The sequence below is a fragment of the Mobula birostris genome, chromosome 31 (assembly GCF_030028105.1).
Source record: "Mobula birostris isolate sMobBir1 chromosome 31, sMobBir1.hap1, whole genome shotgun sequence".
In the NCBI taxonomy this organism is placed as follows: domain Eukaryota; kingdom Metazoa; phylum Chordata; class Chondrichthyes; order Myliobatiformes; family Myliobatidae; genus Mobula; species Mobula birostris.
Window position 1 is genome coordinate 23,955,206 of NC_092400.1, and position 18,934 is coordinate 23,974,139.

General features: G+C 38.1%; 1 protein-coding gene across 3 annotated transcripts in view; it reads right to left on the minus strand.

Annotated features, from left to right (window-relative positions):
• Window positions 1–339: 339 nt before the first annotated feature.
• Window positions 340–18,934, minus strand: part of LOC140190792 (uncharacterized) — a 62,299-nt gene continuing 43,704 nt past the window's right edge. For all 3 annotated transcript variants that reach the window (XM_072247632.1, XM_072247631.1, XM_072247634.1), the window contains exons 5-8: window positions 14,364–14,513; window positions 8,209–8,346; window positions 5,717–5,809; window positions 340–1,240 (exon numbers count right to left, since the gene is read on the minus strand). In XM_072247632.1, coding sequence (XP_072103733.1) covers window positions 674–1,240; window positions 5,717–5,809; window positions 8,209–8,346; window positions 14,364–14,513 — 948 coding nt within the window. In that variant the 3' untranslated portion in view covers window positions 340–673. The remainder of the gene's footprint in view (window positions 1,241–5,716; window positions 5,810–8,208; window positions 8,347–14,363; window positions 14,514–18,934) is intronic.

The window sequence follows — 18,934 nt, forward strand, 5'->3', positions numbered from 1 at the left end:
TTAAATGTAATTTTTTAAAAACAACATCTACATTAAAACACCACTACAATCTGTCTGGTTCTTTGTATATTCACCATGTTATTGCATAGGAGATATCAAACAGTATATTCACATAAGTTTGTCAAATGATAGTAAGTACTTTGACTATTAAATGACAATAAAGTGCCAATGCTTTCATTCTGGTAAAAAAAAAACAAATATTCATGTAGTCTCAGATCATAACTGCTAAGTGCTGTAATTAAAGATAAAAATGCACTTGCATTAAAGGTTTATTGACAGAAATTCTCACTATTCGTTAACCTTATTTTTTTAAATCTTCATTTAACTTTTCGTCTGATATTTGCTGCAGTGCTGCTGTCTATTATTTTTTTGGTGTGGGTGGGGGGGTGAGAAGAGATCAGACACTGTCAACATTCCTGCTCTTTCACTCTCAAGGGCTTATTGCCTAAAGATCTTCTACTGCATAGGGAAGTTGTACATTACCTCCCTGACAGACAGAAACCTGAAGAGGTTATAGTTCCTACATCGATGCACTTAAAAACACTGAAATTAGAATGGATCTAAATATTAAATATTCTGTAAATAAATTATTCATTGAAAATATGGATTAAAAATAAGGCATATATTTAGATACAACATAGATACTATGTCATAGTCTCAGTCGTATCCTGCTTTAAATAGTTCTCTGAATTTTTGGTTGACTTTCTTCTTCAGAGTTATCTTCACAGACCCGTTTTCTGGTTGAAAGTTCCATATGATTATTGACATGTGTGACTGGATATAAATGTACACGTGTTGGGGAAGAAGACTCAATATTTGAAATGGTCGACTCATTGTCTAAATGGACCTCCACAATTTCAAGTGTTGTCAAACCCGCAGACCCACTTGATGAATTATCACTGGGCTCAATGAAGGATATGACATTTCCTGAACTGAGGTCCACTCCAGGTCCCGCAATTCCATCTTGTGAGGTTGCCAAGACCTCATGGTCAGAGGCCATCATTTGTGCTGATGTCACAATGCTGGTAGGTATGGTCAGACTAATACTGTGACTCCTGGGAGACAAAGTCGAAGCACCCACTAATGCTTGTTTTGTTGTTCCAGCAGTGCAGTCATCTGTGGAGTCCTGACTAGAAACAGGGCTCCCATTAGTTTGACGTTTTCGCTTACTGTACTCATTCCGTAATCGGTCCAACTGCATCTGAAGGAGTTCCCTGTGCTGGACCTCCATTTGTTCAATCTGAAAGCAAAGCTACAAATTAATTGAAGCCATAGTTTTTTTTTTTTATAAATTCCTGTATTATTTCCAAGCAGTTGTTTTCACATTACTTAATTTCCATAAAAATATATGGAATCACAATATGATTCTCTGCAATATTATGATTTTTAATATGCATCTGTCCAAAAATATACAGTATTTAAAACTGAGAGGATTATAAATAACATTTCAAAAGTGAATATCTTGGATTGATTTACAGGACAATCTAATTGGTCATGGCATCTAATGTTTATCTACTTTTTGTACATAATATATCATGTTACAAACTTAGGCAGGGATAGTGTGTTCCAAAAGAAAAATATTTATACAACTGCATGTTAAAAGGCATGCAACAAATGCCATTATTTGAGTTGTACACCTTCAAGCCTCTGCTACATTACTTCTAAAAGTAAGCAATGCAGGGGCTGGAAAAGTAAGTTGAATCCTGAGTGGACAGTGATTTGTGTTACAGGTTGGAGTTATAACGAGAGTGAGTGGAGAAAGGGGCTTAAGTGATGAATCACTCTTGCACTGAGCTTTAAAGTCATGAGTAAGCTCACTGAATGCTTGAAATAATGTGCATTAGTAAATACCAGTCACCTTTTTTGTGACTAGCACAATCTGGTAAAAATAATATTGTATTTAAGTTAACATACAATGCACCATTTCCTGATTGATCTCTAGACTCTTCATGGAGAATTTGGATTGACAGACTATTATGTCCCACTGTACAGAACTCCTTGTTGGATGTTGTATTATAATACTTCATCTTTGCCTTCAATATTAACTGTTGGATTCTTCATGTTTGAAAATGCAGGCTTGATTTTCAGCTCCGAACTATCACATGTAAATTCAAAGCAATTTCAGTTTGATAAACTTAAATTTTAGATCAGAATCCTTTGGCCCTTTCCTCATCACTAGAAAGTAGAAAGAGTACAACCAACCAAAATACTATTTTTCTAGTAGTCTGCTGCCTATTTTTGGAGTATTATTCCCAGTAAAGAATAGCATTTCAGGCCAGAAAGTGGAAAGTGTGCTTTGCACATTGAAAAATGAACAACACGAGGAAGACAACATCAAACAAAGATAGGTAACTTAACAATCTTCCCTTTTAATCTTCTATATGTACTGTCAATGATGGCTTAAGATGGACATCAATTTGGAGCATAAAAGGGCAAAATTCAAATTTATTAGTCAAAACCATTATAATAACAAGTTACATCTATCTATCTTGTGTGTAATTAATTCAAACCATTCTCATACTGGCCTGCAGGGGTGGCTACAACACAGTGATACTTTACCTTTACTGATCACTCTTTTACCATCCAAAGTGAAGTGCATGATATTCACTGGTTTTGTAATTATAAGAGTTAGAAGTATTAAGGTTTTCATAGCACAGAACAGAAGATGATATACATGAATTATACCAATCAGTAATCTAGCAGGGCAAACAGTATGTTATTTTAAAATTCTGCATAGCTTTCAATCTATTGTCTTCCAATAAAATGACTCGATTACCATCTAATCAATGAAAAGGAATGTCTACTCTAATGTATAACATGAATTTGAATAAAAATTGTAAGGGTAAAATGACTAAATGCCAAAAGGAAGTAAGGGCGTGCTTCTAGATAAAACTTACAATTATAAGGGTGGTGTCCAACTGATCTTTCTAACATGGTACAGTGCAATAATTGCAACATCACCTGAATATTAACTGTTCTGCAACTAATTGAAGATAATCAGTTAATCACAGCACAGTGGGTTGAAAGAATTGCCCTCAAACCAGGGACAAAGGATTTTAATTGATTTCAGCAGGATTTTTAAAACATTTTATTTTTGCATATTAAGAATGTGCACTATGAAACATAAGCAATTCTGTAACAACTGATTTCTCTCAAAAGCCAAGCTACAGCATAGGTTTTAAGAGGGAATTATTGCACACTTATTCAGCGCAGCTTTGCTTTGTCTTTGTCTGATTGTTAAAGCTGAATTTCAAGACAGAAATACACAAGTTTATTGAGCACTCTAAGAAGAAAATCCTCAGAATTTGAGGAAATGCCAGCATTTTCTAAGAAGTCTTGAATAGCGCGGAGACATGAGATGGCAGATGCTCAAATCTGAAGCATAAAATAAAGTGCCAAAGGAACTGCTGAGGTCCTGGTGCAGCATCATGACCTGAAACGCCCACCATCCCCTTGTTTCCCACAGACGCTGCTTGACCTGTTAAGTTGATCAGTTTTGTTTTTGCTCCTAAATATTGTGCCAAATTTGCTCAAGGGACTATGCTGATAGTTTATCTACAAATCACTCAGCCTATAGCACATTAATCTTCTTCAACATTACCGTCAGATGGATTAGGTTATCTCGGTAAAGAGCAAAAATAGACCAGTTTACGCAGTATACCTCAGTTATGCACTGGACTGAAAGCAGAGGTTGTTTGTAGACAAATCTAAACAGAATTAACTGACTTTCTTGTATTCTAAACAATTCTGTGTAATATATTTGCAATTAGGTCACTCATTTAATCATGCAAGACAGGAGACAGCAATTCAAGACTACCAGCTTTTGAAAATACGTAGTTATCTACTTAATCCATTCCCCAAAGCAAGAAAAGCATTGATCTGGCTTGCTTTTGAAAGCATTTATTAGATCTCTTCCGACATCCCTTCACACAGCACATTCCAAATCATAACTTATTGATTATGATCAGTAATCAAATAATCAGCAATCTTAGTGGTTACCATAAAATCTTTCCCCTGTTTTGTTAATTCTTTTAAATCTCTCAATTGGTTACCAATCTCCCTGTTAACAGCTTCTTGAACAGACCCTTGGTATTTCTGATAGTGATGAAATATCCATTGCTAGAATACGAAAAAATCCAAATTTCGTGAGGAGAACTCAATCAAATCAAGTCAAGTCATTTGCAAATGAAAATAGTACAATGTATGAATTACTACTCCTGGGAATGAAAATGCTGTAGGAACTCAAGATGATCAGCTACATTAATTTCAAATAATTTTGCATTTCATTACCAAGATGATAAATGATCACCCAAGACTTAACAATGGAATCTTGTGTGTAACCTGGACCAGAAGGGAATGAAAATTTGATAATTTATTCCTTGGAATGTAGAAGACTGAGAGGAGATTTGATAGAGGTATACACAATAATGAGGGTGTAAATGCCAGCAGACTTTGTCCATTGAGGTGGTTGTTGGACAACAACCAGAGGTCATGGGTTAAGAGTGAAAGGTGAAAAGTTTAAGGGGATCATGAGGGGAAACTTCTGCACTCAGAGGGATGTGAGTGTGTGGAACGAGCTGCCAACATTTGAGTGGTGCATGCAAACACAATTTCATCATTTAAAAGAAATTTGAATAGGTACACAGATGGTAGGGATGTGGAGGGTTATGGCTCAGGTGCATGTTCATGGGTGTAGGCAGTTTAAATGAGTCGGACCAGACTAGATGGGACGAAGAGCCTGTTTCTGTGCTGTACTTTTCTATGACTCTATAAGTCTAACAATCACAGAGTGACACAATGCTAAGCCTCCAGTTTTCCATATCTTCATATATGTCAAGGTCATAAACTACATTGTTCTATTCACTTGATATATAGTGGGCAAGAACTACTGAATGAACTCATGGGAAAATCAGGGTCAATATCTAATTAATTACTGGACCAAAAATAGGAACTCGTTAGGCTAACCAAAGTAAAAGCCAAAAGGGTCAATAAACTCTGATGTGTGGATCTGATAGATATTCGATAAAACCAGCACCAGCAGATGTGAAATATTAGGCTATAACATTCTTTGATATTTTTATTTCTGCTGTGAAGGATCACTGGTAATTTACCTCGCCAACAGCTGCCTGCAGCATAGATTTCCTTCTTAACGTAGATCTTTTCCAGTTGAACCACATTTAACAGTGATGCAACCGAAGAGGAGCAATAGCAGTGTTGCTCAACCAGACTGAAAACAGTGAGAGGCGATTCAAATTAGACAGTATTAAACAAGAAATGTTCATTCCGGATTAAGACATGATAACGGAGACAGAAAGCGTAATAAGTCTCTGTTATTGATTTTCTTTCAAGTGAATAAAGTTTCATAAGTGTAAAATTAGTTTACCAAAGCCTGAAATATTGTTCAGTAGTACCATTATTTTTAAAAGTACAACCTTAATCCTTTCACCTGGTTTTAGCATAGAAAGTACAGCAAGTTCTCAGTATTGAATGTGCTTTCATGTTGAAATTTCAGATGAGGCTGCTACAGTACACCCTATGGAGAAGATGGGTTCCCTTCTCCATTTCTGCATTTACCAGTACATAAACATGCACTACAAGTTGCTCTTAGGATTTCTGTGTTGTAACACCGACTGCTCCACAATTATTCTCAGCGGAAACTCTGGAACATTATATGTATGAGAAAAAAAACCCAAAAATTTAAAAAAATCATAATCACCATTTGATTTATTTTGTTCTCAACGTCTTCGGAACATTTATATTGCTTTAATTCTTCCGCCATTTGCCAATTGGCCTCCATGAGACCTGCAATCTAAAACAGGTTACAGTTTTTCAGCAAGCTACTGAAATTTCTTGATTACAGAATAAATTGGAAACCAACTAAAGACAAGTTAATGATTGCTGTTGAAGCTAGAACAGAGAAAAATTTGTGGCAGACTTAAGAGTTAAAAATAGAAAATATATTTTTGTTTTGTTATTAATGACCTGCTAGCAAAATGAGGACAATTTAAAGTTTTAGATTTTTGCTTTTACAAAAAAGTGGCCAATCATCATGAGTTGCCATGTCACATTTTAAGACAAAATAGTCTATGAATTTTTTTTCTCTCTTCCCTTCTCAGAAGCCCCCAATATAGTTGGATGATATTTCCAATTTCCAAAAATTGTCATCTTTATAATATCTAAAATAAACCTGTGCAAGAATTTACATAAACTATCTAATCTGCCCTGATGAAATAAATCAAGCCAGTAAGATTTGCTCAAAATCTGAGAATATTTCACACCAGTTTCTGAAAGCAAAGGTTCACATACTTTTTCGAACAAAAACGTTTAATATTGGATAATTTTTCTCCGTAAAAAAATGAACAAGTATAATGTTTTTGTGTTATTTATTTAATTGGGTTCTCTTTCTAGTTATAGGACTTGCGTGAAGATCTGATCACAGTTTAAGTCATATTTATGCAAAAACAGAGGAAATTCTACAGGGTTCACAAACTTTCTAGCACCACTGTAGATATAGGTTAGGGACTATCAGATTAGCATAGGCAAGAAACTGAAGATGTTTTATAGATGGCAAGCTCTGTAGCCAGTGTGTACAATGGTAGAAGTGAACTGATATTTAGAATGGCAGATAAGGCTCAGCTGTATTGATGGTTTTGTCCGAGATTGCTGACCAGATTTTTGAGTGTTATTGAAGCTGGACTCATCCAGTCAAGTGGAGAATATTCCATCATACTTGTGCCTTGTAGATGGTGGAAAGGCTTTGGGTATCAGGAGGTAAGTGACCCGGATACATGGCCTCTAACCTGCTCTTGTAGCCACTGAAATTATATGTTAATCCCATTGAGTTTCTGGTCACTGATAATCTCTTCATGTAGATAGCAAGGGAATTGGAAAGGGAAATGCCACTGAAGTCAGGAGTAGTGGTTAAATTCTCTCCTGTTGAAGATAGCCAATTCCTGATATTCACTATCTGTGAAGTGAATATTACTTGGCATTATCAGCCCATATCTGAGCATTCATTTACTGGGGAATTTGGAATGGAATTTAAAATGTTAGTGTCAGCAAAAACCCACACCTTTCCATATTTTGATGGAAAGCACATCACTGAAGATAATAAGGTCTTATACAATGTCCTACTGAAATCCATGGTACCACCATCTTCCTCTGCGCTGAGTATGACATCAATCAGTGGAACACCTTCTCCTTGGTCTCCAACTTGGGTTTTTACCAAGGTTACTTGATGTTGCACTTGTTACTACCAAGGCTGGGCACTTTCTCTTTCCCTCTGGAGTTCAGCTCGAGACCAAATCTACGTTAAGTTCAGGAACCAAGTGATCCCGCCTGGGAATTGGTGTGTAGGGCACTGATGAGTAATTGCTGCTTTATAGTACTGTCACCAATGTCACTAATGAATTGAATAGAATGACATGGTAGTATTTAGCCAGAAAGAATTTGACTTGTTCTTAGGGAACAGGAAGCACCTGGGCAATTTTCTACATTTCATGTGGATAGTGTAGTAACTGTGCTTGAACATTTTAGTTTGAAATGCAGCTTGTTTTAGACCTGTGGTCTTTAGTCTGATGCAATGTCCTGTCTTTTTAATACGTAAAACTCTAACATATCAGATACCAGGTTTGCTGTTTTTTTTTTTAAAGAGTGGTGGATGTGTGGAACACGCTGCCAGAGGTGGTGGTAGAGGCAGATATATTGAGGCATTTAAGAGCTTCTTAGATAGGCACATGGATGAGAGAAAAATGGAGGACTATGTGGGAGAGAAGGTTAAAAGGCTGGCACAACATCATGAGCTGAAGGGCCTGTACTGTAACGTTCATATGACATATTAGAAATAGGTTCTGATTCTCTGATAGCTATCCAAAGGAATAACTGCACTCAACTTCGCTTGCCCCATCACTGAAATGCTCCCACAACCAATGGGCTCACTTTCAAAGACTCTTCACGTCATGTTCTCAATATTTATTGATTATTTATTAATTATCTCTTCTTTTTGTATTTGCACAGTTTGTTGTCTTCTGCACTGGTTGAATGCCCAAGTTTGTGTGGTCTTTCATTGATTCTGTCATGGTTATTATTATTATTGAGTATGACCACAAAAAAAAAACAATCTCAAGGTTGTATATGGTGACATATATATATATATATATATATATTTTGATAATAAATTTTTAAGAAAACTTTTATTGTGTTACAAACCTGGTCCTTCAGCTGCTGCACTTGCATTTGCAGTCTGTGCTCGTTCTCTGCCTTCTCCACCCGTAGCTGCTGATTCTGTTGATGTAGTTCTAACAGCTGCTTCCCTATGAGCAGATTCTGATCCAAAGCTTCACCATTCTGAAAGATTCAGGTAGATTTAAATGTACAATTTCTAAAAAAAAAATAGCATCACATGAAGAACTAAAAAAAAAAAGCTGTAATCTTGGACATTGAACCAATTAAATTTTTAATGGACAGCTCTGATGGAGATTCTGGTAGAATGTCTATTCACTACCATCTAACAGACCCAATGATAAAATGATACAGAACATCCCACCTTTCTGGACATGCAGACAGTAGATAAAATAATTACTATCTCAGTAATAAACCTCACCAAAGATCCTGTCCCCTAATCTTCATATTCTGGTATCTGACCCTTTCTTTCTCAGTCCTGAAGAAGGGCCTTGGCCCAAAACTTTGACTATCCATTAATTTCATTAGATGCTGCCTGACTTGCTGAGTTCCTACAGCATGCATGTGCTGTTTTGGATCTCCAGCGCCTGTAGACTTTCTCATGTCTTTATTCAAGAAAGCTGCTTTTGTGGCATCTGATACAAAATAATGACCCTACTTAGTGCAAGATACTTCAAATGCAGCTCTGATTCCTGTAATGTCCAAATTATCAATCCACTCATGCTACAGTTGACAGTTCCATTCCCCACACTTCTGCTTTCAACTCCTTGTTACAATGAGCAAAGACAGAGTTATTCTTTTACTCCTTGTATCTACCCCACCACTCTCCACATTCAATGGGTCATCCTCTATAATTTCCGACACCTTTGCAGTGACACCGGACATCTTCCCTTCCTCTCCCAGCGTTTCCCTTGCACTGCCTACTTCACTTGTCCATCTCCACCAATTTCAAGTACTTTTTGCACAGAATCTTCCCACGCAACAATAGGGGATGCATCACGAACCATTTTACTTCTTTTTGTCCCACCATCTAGCTAGTCAATCACTCAGAGTTATAGTAACTTCGCATGAAAATAGGACCTTCAGCCCAACTGGTTTATGCCGAACAAGATTCCCATCCAAATTCATGCCATTTGCCTGTGTTTGGCCCATTCCTTCAAAGTGAGGCACCGATTCACTTGCACTTGCAGTATAGAGTACTGGATTCAGTGCTCATGATGTGGTCTCTTCTGCATAGGAGAAACCAGACACCAGGGTTGGTTCTCCGCTCAACACATGACTTTTGTTCAATCTGCATTGGCAACTGAGGTTCCAGTTGCCTGCCTCTTCAAATAGCTATCAACTCTCATTCTGACATCTGTTCCAACAAACACAATGCAACCTCAAGAAATGGCATAACTTCGAAGTAGGCACATTCCACACTCCAGAACTGGACAGAGAATCAAAACCAGGTTTAATATCGCAAAATTTGTTCTCTTTGAGCTAGCAGTACAGTGCAATACATAAAAATAGAAAAAAATGTGAATTACAGAATTGAACAGATTGAACAATTTCAGGTAGCCAGCCTTCTCTATGTATTAGAACTCAACAATTCTGATAAGACATCAACATGCTGTGAATTTAACTTTTCCCCAGTATCAGATGTTGCTTAATTTGCCTCTTATTTCCAACATCCTCTTGTATTTAATGTTTTCTGTAACTACAGTGTTCTGTATCTCACAGTTCCAACATTATTTCCCCATCTCCAACATCTCTGTCCTGAATCATCTTCTGCTATTTACTCCTCCTCCGGGCAGATTAGTTACAATGAACAAACCTTCACTCCCTCCTCGAGCAGCACTGTCATTTAGTCTCCATAGACATTGTCTTTGTTCTCACCGATCCACTATTTCTTTCCAACTTTTCCTAATTTTGACAAAAGGACATTGAACCAATATGATAAATCTGCTTCTCTCTCCACTGGTGCCCCGAGGTTTAGCATTTTCAATTTTAGAGTTCCAAGCATCAGCAATTTTTTTTTACTTTTTTTTAACTGATTCATGATATCCAATATAAAATGCTGACATTACTTTTGATTGTCAAAGTTATAATTGTAACACTCTAGCAGAGATTTCACTGCTAATGTAATAGTCTTTCTGTAGAAGCAGTGTTTGGGTTATGATTAAAGATAACGGGTGCTTTGGAATACGACCCATCCAATCCGGGAGCAGTTTTTTTTTGTGTGCCTGACACCGGTGTGCACTGGGGTCTTTGTTCAGTAGGAGATGAAGAGAGAAGACGCTGAAGAGAACCAGTCATGGCATTTGACCCGGGGAGGGAACTGTGATTCGATGGAGCAAGATGAAAAGGTCCACTGAGGATTGGTGAATATGAGTTTTGGAAGAGTTGAGATCCAACTTGTGCACATTTGACTGTTTAATTATAATTGACACTTTTTGTTTCATAAATATAATTTCTTTGTAATTATAATTCCATTCATAAATATAATTTCTTTAATCATATGCAGTGTGCTGTCTGTCATTTCTTGGCATCGAGTTGTAACAGGGTAGTAAATTACACAGCATCCACACAAACCGGGGTTTGTGGCATAGGGACAGCCGTTTCAATCTCACGGATTTGGCGTGACCGGTGTGTGTATTCCCTAGACTCACGCAGCCCAAGGAAACCCGGGGGGGGGGGGGGGCACCATGCAGTTATGTTCCAAATAATTCCAGCTAAATAAAGAACAAAATAATTGAAGCATCAGATGAGATCTCAAACATTTATAACCAAAACCAACACGACTTCACTATTCTTCTTTCCTACTTTTTGTTTTGTAACTTAGTCATTTTTATGTCTTGCACTGTATTGCTTGGGTGGCGGGGTGGAGATATGTCTCTACCAAAGGAGGTGTAAGACGCTCCTTCCCTCCTCTAGCATGCAGGTCACCCTTGGGTAAGATGTAGCACCTGCTTAGCCACCCCTCCCCAGTCAGGATCACAGACACCCCACCCTGCAAAAACTCATTTCACGGAGGTAGCACCATCCATTTGCAGGAGACTCCCGGAACTTCTGAGAGAGGTGGGATGTCTGCAATAGAATAGCTCCTTAGCAGCTGGCCAGCTAATTTAAATAACGTTAGCTGTGCTAATGAATGAATGACACCTGTTAAACTCACCTCAATATGTCTTTTACAGTCTTAACCCACCATGGGCAATAGAAAAGTCACTGTTGCAAACAGTGCAGCGAGCAACACTGTCATTATTTTTGACCCCTATTAGGCAGGGGTAGTGTAGTCTGGGGTGAAGTACGTTTTATATTTTCTTTTGTTGCAACACTCTGCCATGGTGCTCTCTCTCTCGCTCTCAAAAAAATCGATTTCCGGGATATTGTATATAATTTGCGGGCATCAGGGAGCCATTATCAATATGCGGGAGACTCCCAGAACTTCCGGGAGAGGTGGGATATCTGGAATCACATGAAGCCATGGGAGCAGGTGGTGGATGGTTGTATGAGCAGCTGGTGCATATCACAAGTCCTGGTTATGTGACCACTGACGCCAGGCAGACAATCTCTGAAGAGTATTAATAATGGCCGGGGTCACCCATCTTGTAAGACACTGCCTAGAAGGCAGTGGTAAACCACTCCTGTAGAAAAATTTGCCAAGAACAATCTTGGCCATGAAGCCATGATCATCATAATGATGATGATGATGATGATAGTATTGCTGACAATGATAACAAACCTGATTCTGATAACAGATGACAATGGACAAAATGTGTTGCAAAACATCCAAGGCAACTGCCATTAGCATGTGGGAAGGAAATCTAGGCAATGTCTGTCAAGGACGTGCTACGGTAGGAGCTAAGAGTTGGCACAAGTCATCATTCCATTTGCAAAGAAAATTAATTCACTGTCAACCTTCCAATGAATTTCAAGATTTGCTGCAGTAGTGCTGTAAAAACAAATTAACACTGAAGGTTTAAGCTTGTCATTTCACAGCACTAGCTCTCAATGGATAATTCAGCTTTTGAATGGTTTCCACTTTGATGCTGTTTGTAACGAATGATAATTGTTTACATGATACAAGTTAAAATGGAAAAGTTGAAAAAAGGAAATAATCCCCCAAATGTTTTAGGAATACCATTAGTTGACAGACTATAGAAGAAAATGTAAAAAAGAACAGATTTTTAAGTTTTACTGGATGTGAAAGTCATTAATTGAGAAAATATATGCTGATAACTGGCTAACAAAGCAAGAACTCCTTCTGACCAAGAGAGGAAGATCACCAAATATGATTTGTTGAGGACTGCATTAGTTATTTTTTTATGTGTAGGATACAGCTACCTTTAGTTTGAATTCCTTATGTTAAATCTAAATTGAACCCTGGGCAATTTTTTGTGACATGTCCCAAAAAAATAAACAAGAGATTTTGCAAATGCTGGAAATCCAGAGCCACACACATTAGACTGTAGTGGCTTGATCCATAATCCTTGTTTCTCGAGATGATATATCTACACATTGCATATTATCCATCACAATCTTTGTATGCTCCCCCAGGATTCTTTCATTTTTAGCCATCTAATATCTAACCAATCTCACAGGTCCTTGGGACAAGGCAGGGCTGTTAATGCAAGCCAGGGGCGAAAAGTCTTTTCAGAATTAGGATTCATAATCAAAATGCAAATTATTGATCTATTTATTTAGAGATACCGTGCAGAATAGGCCCTTCCTACACTTCAAGCCACAGAGCCCTGCAATGCTTGATTGAACCCTAGCCTAATCATGGGACAATTTACTATGACCAATTAACCTACTAACTGTCTTTGGACAGTGAGAGGAAACCCAGAGAAAACCCACGCATTCCACTGGAAGAATGTATAGACTCCTTATAGATGACGTCAGAATTGAACTCAGAACTCCAAAGCCCTGGGCTGTAATAGTGTTGTGCTAACTTCTACACTACCGTGGCTAGATTTCAAACCTGCTATAAGACAACCCTTAATGGAGACTAAACACCAGCCTGGAAAAGGGGGACTGAGGACAGCTCATACATGCCCATCCTGCAACTGGTACCTTAACAGAGGTGAACAAACATGAAAGATGCTTAGATGAAATGCACGGAAAGCTTGAGGTGAGAATGGTATGAGGAAAACAGGAACAGGAAAATTAAGAGCAAGTAAAAAACAATATAATTTTCCAAATATGAAGGTAATTTATTACTGAAAAATAATCCATTACATTTCTGAAGAATTCTTGGAAATGATTGCATTTTGTCTTAATATGGAATATGCTAACTTTAAAAGCAGGAGCAATCTGGAATATTCTGTAGGACTGACACATATGGTCAAAGTGCAATAACAATGCATCACAGAAGAACATGATTTAAAATAGCAACAACCTACAGGGAATTGCAGCTGTAGTCTAGACTGTTGTATTACTCTATTTAATCCAGGCCTCTTAAAATACAATGAAATTTTATCTGCCTAAGGTAATATCCATGCTGACTCACTGTGATTTTTAAATAGGCCAGAGGAGAATGGTCAGACTGGTTCAAGCTGACAGGAAGGCAACAGTAACTCAAATAACCATGAGTTACAATAGTGATGTGCAGAAGACCACATTAGGTTCCACTCTTGTACTGAATAAAGTGGCCACTGGGTGTACTTATTAACTATTTTCTTTTGGTATCAATGTTGAGACTTTTACTAAGTAACTGCAGTAATTCATCTGCCTCTTGCTGCATATTATAAAGTCTTATCTATGAGATTAGCTCTACCGTTTAAAATACATCATTTACAGCTGGCTACCACTGGGTTGAAATTGTTAAATCCTATCCCTCCATCAACAATCTCACTTTGTTTCCTCACCAACCTCTGCAGCAGTTGCTAGAGACGGCTCTGTAGAGCTGTGAGTGGTTTGTAGACTGGCCCTGTTAAAGTGGGAAAAAAAGTACAAAAATCTCCAGGTTCTTAGCAGTGGTTTAGGAAGTTTACCATCTCATTCTAAGAAATTCTGGGACAAATCAAAATCTGCCACGTCCATTCAGCTCAAATCGCATAACTTAGCTTCTTACTGAGGCATTAACAAAATCTCAAAATAAATATGAATTCCGATTCTAACAATCAACTGAAGGATTAATTCACTTGGTAAACTATTCTGTAAAGTTATGGTAAAGGTGAAATAAATTTATAGAAATTCACCTGATCAGTAATTAGGTTTGTGTTGTCATTATATACAAGCTCTCCATTTTCTCCATCTGGATCCATTAACACCAGAGTTTGATGTCCCATGGTTGATGCAGATCCCAAGGAATCTTCTGCAGGAGAAATGCCATTGGTCAACCTGCTGTCCTTTTAAAAAACATAAGTGTTTTTAATATATTGGTATCAAGTCAGGCATTGCCTTTTCCTTCTTGTACTTGATTATTTTAGAGCTGCATATACAAATGTGCTGGAGGAACTCAGCAGGTCAGGCAGTATCTATGGACAGGAATAAACAGTCGACACTTTGGGCTGTGATCTTTCATCAGTTCTGCATGTGTTGCTCTGGATTTCCAGCAGCTGCAGAACCTTGTGATTTTTTTATTATTTTACAGTTTCCATTAATAGATCTATTATAGAGCCAGAGGATAAGACATGAAAGAGTAGGACCTATCAAGTGTGACAGTGGGAAAGTGTGTATGGAACTGGAGGAAATAGCAGGGGTACTTAATGAACATTTTACTTCAGTATTCACTATGGAAAAGGATCTTGGTGATTGTAGTGCTGACTTGCAGCAGACTGAAAAGCTTGAGCATGTAGATATTAAGGAAGAGGATGTGCTGGAGCTTTCGTTTTTCAAGTTGGATAAGTCGCTGGGACTGGATGAGATGTACCCCAGGCTACTGTGGGAGGCGAGGGAGGAGATTGCTGAGCCTCTGGCGATGACCTTTGAATCATCAATGGGGACAGGAGAGGTTCCAGAGGACTGGAGGGTTGCAGAGGTTGTTCCTTTATTCAAGAAAGGGCGTAGAGATAGTCCAGGAAATTATAGACCAGTGAGTCTTACTTCAGTGGTTGGTAAGCTGATGGAGAAGATCCTGGGAGGCAGGATTTATGAACATTTGTGGAGGTATAATATGATTAGGAATAGTCAGCATGGCTTTGTCAATGGCAGGTCATGCCTTACAAGCCTAATTGAATTTTTTGAGGATGTGACTAAACACATTGATGAAGGAAGAGCAGTAAATGTAGTGTATATGAATTTCAGCAAGGCATTTGATAAGGTACCCCATGAAAGGCTTATTGAGAAAGTAAGGAGGCACGGGATCCAAGGGGACATTGCTTTGTGGATCCAGAACTGGCTTGCCCACAGAAGCAAAGAGTGATTGCAGACGGGTCATATTCAGCATGGAGGTCAGTGACTAGTGGTGTGCCTCAGGGATCTATCCTGGGACCCCTACTCTTCGTGATTTTTACAAATGACCTGGATGAGTAAGTGGAGGGATGGGTTAGTAAGTTTGTTGATGACACAAAGGTTGGAGGTGTTGTGGATAATGTGGAGAGCTGTCATAGGTTACAGCGAGACATTGATAGGATGCAAAACTGGGCTGAGAAGTGGTAGATGAAGTTCAACCCAAATAAGTGTGAAGTGGTTCATTTTGGTAGGTCAAATATGATGGCAGAATATAGTATTAATGGTAAGACTCTTGGCAGTGTGGAGGATCAGAGGAATCTTGGGGTCTGAGTCCACAGGGCACTCAAAGCAGCTGTGCAGGTTGACGCTGTGGTTAAGAAGGCATACGGTGTATTGGCCTTCATTAATCATGGAACTGAATTTTGGAGCTGAGAGGTAATGTTGCAGCTATATAGGACACTTACTCAGACCCCACTTGGAATACCGTGCTCAGTTCTGGTCACCTCACTACAGGAAGGATGTGGAAGCCATAGAGAGGGTGCAGAGGAGATTTACAAGGATGCTGCCTCGATTGGGGAGCATGCCTTATCAAAACAGGTTGAGTGAACTCAGCCTTTTCTCCTTGGAGCGACGGAGGATGAGAGGTGACCGGATAGAAGTGTATAAGATGATGAGAGGCATTGATCGTGTGGATAGTCAGAGGCTTTTTCCCAGGGCTGAAATGGTTGCCACAAGAGGACACAGGTTTAAGGTGCTGGGGAGTAGGTACAGAGGAGATGTCAGGGGTAAGTTTTTTTACTTAGAGAGTGGTGAGTGCGTGGAATGGGCTGCCGGCAACAGTGGTGGAGGCAGATACAATAGGGTCTTTTAAGAGACTTTTCAACAGGTACATGGAGCTTAGAAAAACAGAGGGCTATGGGGAAGTCTAGTAATTTCTAAGGTTCAGCACAACTTTATGGGCCGAAGGGCCTGTATTGTGCTGTAGGTTTTCTATGTATATATCTAGTGTGTTAATTTAACAACTGTGAACATCTAAAATGTATCATTTAGACTTCCATTGTATTTCTCCAATCAGAGTATTGCCAAAGTAACTAAATGCATGGTAATTACCACAAAGCTTCATTATTACTGACCTCCACTCTATTCATAATTTTACATTTATTTCCACACAAGATTCCATTCTACATCTGCTCAGCCACCAGTAAAGGAGCTGGCTGACTTGTTTTTACTTCAGGTTTCTAATATCTGCAATATTTGATTTATTGTTCTAATTGGTTTCTCTTTATTAAAAATATATTCAGCAGAGCTAATACAAAACTGATGTTCGTCAACAAGGATTTCTTATTACCAAGGGATTATTCAAAGTTCAAGCACCTTTGAGAATCTTAAGAAATAGAAGACAGAAACTGGACCAAGAAAACAAAGGCAGCACCCACATAATTGCAGCATTTACTAATGTAAAAGACAGTTGACTAAACCACTAACATTTTCAAAGCTCAAAAATTAACTAATCTTACTCATTGAAGAAACTAGCAATCACAAAGGAAAAATTAAGAAAATACATGCAAATCAGAAAACAGTTGAATGCATACCTAACATTGAAAATCTGTAATTATTTGCAACTTTTTAAAAAATATATACAATTTGATTTTATTTTCCCATAAATTTACCTGCAGCCCAAGAGGGCCATTGTTAATGAAGAAATATTACTGTGAAGTTACATGAATGCAAAAACTCTTCTGATATTAAGGGTGCAAAATTAATGATCTGACATCCTAAGGTGTACAATTATTTCAAGAGCACTGCACAGCAGTGTCTACATTTTCTAAGGAGACTGAGGTGTGCAAGGCTCCTCGCCCCCATTCTAACAACTTTCTAAAGGAGCAACTTCGAGAGTGTCCTATCTGGCTATATCATTGTGTGGAACAGAAGGCACAAGATCCTACAGTAAAAACTGCCGTGAGGATCACTAGGGTTTCCCTCCCCCAACTATTTGTTACATTTACTGGAAGCGTTGCAGACCAAGGGCTGAGGATCCCTACCACCAATTCTGCAATCTCTTTGACTCAGTACCATCAGCAAGGAGGTACAGGAGCATCAGGACGTGGACTGTCAGACCGGGTAACAGCTTCTTCCCTCAGGCTGTGAGACTAATAAATACCCTGTCACGATGAATGTCTTGTCACTAGCTAGGACAGCGAGCGGTTTACTCGTGCTGCACACGGCATGCATTTTGAATTATATTTCACTAACTTGCTTATGGTAACATTTTGTTTTATGTGCTGTGTGTGATCTGTGTTTTGTCAGTGCACCATGGTCAGGAGGAATGTTGTTTCATTTGGTTGTATGTATGTACAGTCTGATGACAATAAATTTGAACTAAATAAAGAATATTCACTTTAAATTTTACTTGAATAATCAAAGATTATCTTGATGAAATTTTCTTTTCTTTCATGGCTTTGCTTACCTTTCAATTTTTAGTTATTCTCACAAATTCATTCTGGCCTGTTCTTTCTGCCTACAGTTGGATGCAGGGTTCATCATGCTGAAGGAAAGCTGCGGTGCAGTGTTTCCTGATCTTTCCAATGCTAGCCGAATGTGACGGCAACTCTGTCATGCTTTTTGTTATTTGTGATGTCGACTGTATAATTGTTCATGCACTTACTAAAACAGGAATGTAGCCTTGGGCATCACAGCAGAATTGTAGTGTGCTAAACTTAATTTTTTTAGGGCTTTTTTTGGATTATTTAGGGAAATTATTTACACAGAACAAATTATTTTGGTTCCATTTTAAACTTAATTGTTAGGTTAAATAGTTACATGGGAAAGAATGCAGTAAAGACTATATTTAAAAAAAAAACTGTAAATACTTTGGTAAAATACTGTATCTGTCACTGAAACTGCACTAATGCATTTCTCATTCCCTGACAATCCTACTTCGATAACACCCTAGTTGACCTTGTTAATCTAAACTGAATTAAATTCAAAATGCTCATTGATCTCTTTGCAAGTGACGACTGCTTGCAGTATCCTGAAAACATAACACAACATGATTCTGTCTTTGGCTCTCGTTACTGACTAAAAAGGAGAGGTAGAATCTTACTTTTTGCATGTAAGCATTAAAACCTTTCTCTCTTTGTATACATTACACAGAATGCTTTGTAAAATGCTGTAAGAGATACAGAGGTAATGGTTTAAAAACATATAACATTTCAGGTGCATTTACACTCAGTGGCCACTTTATTAGGTACAGGAGTGAAACCCAAAATCAGAATCGGGTTTAATATCAGCGGCATACGTTGTGAAATTTGTTGTTTTTGCAGCAGCAGTACAATACAAAGCATAATATTAAAAATGCAAACTGCAGATTATTTCA